The 1,823-nt window shown below is 42.4% G+C and overlaps 1 protein-coding gene across 2 annotated transcripts; it reads right to left on the reverse strand.

The window, feature by feature from the left end:
* Nucleotides 1–349: 349 nt before the first annotated feature.
* Nucleotides 350–1,519, reverse strand: LOC110106517. Of its 2 annotated transcripts, XM_028695063.1 has the most exons (3): nt 1,094–1,519; nt 629–1,014; nt 350–533 (listed from the first exon to the last, which is right to left on the reverse strand). In XM_028695063.1, exons 1-2 carry the CDS (start codon nt 1,505–1,507, stop codon nt 661–663), a joined length of 768 nt encoding a protein of 255 aa, XP_028550896.1. In that variant the 5' UTR covers nt 1,508–1,519; the 3' UTR covers nt 350–533; nt 629–660. The 2 variants fall into 2 exon arrangements, with proteins under 2 accessions (XP_028550896.1, XP_020692107.2); XM_020836448.2 differs by lacking the exon at nt 350–533 and having other exon boundaries at nt 550–1,014.
* Nucleotides 1,520–1,823: the final 304 nt, after the last annotated feature.

The following is a 1,823-nucleotide window of genomic DNA, read 5'->3' on the forward strand; positions in this document are numbered from 1 at the left end:
CCAACTATCTCCTAGAACCATATTCACTGCCACATTATCAATGTTTCTAAAAGCAATAATACATCACATTAACATCAAATTGCCCAACATCAACAACAACAAGCCTTTATCTCATTATATGGGGCCGGCTGTATGAATCAGTTTTATCCATTATGTCCTATCAAGAATAAAATTCTTAATAAAGAAAAGTCATTTCTAACATGACTGTAATAAAATTGTTTCCATAAACCATGGATTTGCTCTAAGATTTTTTATTCATCTCGAGCTTTTGTTGGAACACTGAACCATGGATTTGCTTTAAGACTTCTGATTCGATTCGATTGTAATAGGGTGTGCAAATCTCAACTGAAATACAGGAAACTCTTTCTATCTATCTATCATAACTACTTTTACGCATCAATTGATTTATACAAATTTTTTATCCGATAGGATTATCTTCAGTTTTTTAATCATCTGATTACAACTAATTTTCAAATCAAATAACCAAGAATTGTATCGATATGTTGCTTTTCTTGAAAGTCTTTAAAAACCACCTAAAGCAGCAAAAAAAAAAAAAAAATCAACTAGGATGACCTTGAACACAGAAATCATAGTTTTAAGTTTACTCCCATTAGAAAAATATACTTACGGTTAACTATTTCCAGCGCCTGGCCGACTGAATCACGACGGAGCAGGTCCGTTGAACTCCGACAAGTTATTCAAGATTAGGTAGCCTTCAGAAGCCACCGCGATGAGGAGAACGGAGACCAGCACAGCACCGATAAAGAATGCCAGCGTCAGCTCCCCCACCCTTACAAGGAAGAAGAAGACACCATCACTCCCGTTTCGTCGCTTCCTCTGTTCAATTTGGGGCAATAACACCTCCCTGATCGCATCGCAGAGCTTCTCCATCGCTTCTGAGAATCCAGCTATCGCTAACTCCAGATTCCGCTCTCCTTCATCCTCCGCAGAGCAATTTCCCACGATGATCTGAGCTTCTGGTTGAGCGGTCATCTCCGACGACTCCGTTAAGATCTATAAACATAGGAAGCTCATCATATGATGGGATATCAAGGACGGGAGAAGAGAAAAAATATTTTAGTTAGGAGCTCACCTCCTCCGCACAACTTCGTCCGCCTCTTACAATATCTTCAGTGAACAACGCCGGCTCAACTGATGAGCTCGCCTCCCTCAGGTTCTCCGTAGCAGCTCCGACGGGTTCCAGCAAGGGCACGGGTGGAAACTCTGATAGCCCAGATTGATCGGAGTTCTCCAGTAAAAGAGAAATCATCGAATAACTGGATTCTACCTCATCAAGATCGCCAGCCGCGGCGGTCACCGAATTCGATGAAGTAACAGAAAGGTTGTCAGTGATTATGGAAATTGGGGGAGGAGAAGCGGAGAAGGAAACATCGAGACACTCGGAATTAGGGCTCCCCTGGGGATTGAAAATGGGAAGCGGGACCTTCTTCGTTTTCCCGCGCAATGCAAACCCCGCTTTGGGAGCGCGGAGGAGCGATTGCTTCATTGCCGGACTGGACAGGAGTGGCCAAAGAAATATCTGAGGTTGTATTTATAGAAGAGAATTGTTATTCCAACGCCTATTTTATTGAAGAATGGTGCTTCTCACACTCATCGCAGACGACGATTATAAATAAGTCGAACTGAGTTTAGAACTGGTGCTAATACTAGTTTTTGGCTCCTCTACTCTCAAGGCTGGCTCAACCTCAAGCTTGAGCACATACGATGAGTTCGAGCTCAACTCGTGAGCTCGAGCCAAAATTATAATTCGTTGGAAAAGTCTTTAATAAATATGGGAGTCATGATGGAGTTTTCTGGAGGAG

The sequence above is a fragment of the Dendrobium catenatum genome, unplaced genomic scaffold, assembly GCF_001605985.2.
Source record: "Dendrobium catenatum unplaced genomic scaffold, ASM160598v2 fragScaff_scaffold_621, whole genome shotgun sequence".
Classification (NCBI taxonomy): Eukaryota; Viridiplantae; Streptophyta; class Magnoliopsida; order Asparagales; family Orchidaceae; genus Dendrobium; species Dendrobium catenatum.

Bases quoted from the DNA above. Each gene is read 5' to 3' on its own strand.
- LOC110106517 (XM_028695063.1), bottom strand. From the start codon at position 1,507: ATGAAGCAATCGCTCCTCCGCGCTCCCAAAGCGGGGTTTGCATTGCGC. The intron at 1,015-1,093 runs GTGAGCTCCTAA...CTATGTTTATAG, and splicing joins GACGAAGTTGTGCGGAGGAG to ATCTTAACGGAGTCGTCGGA.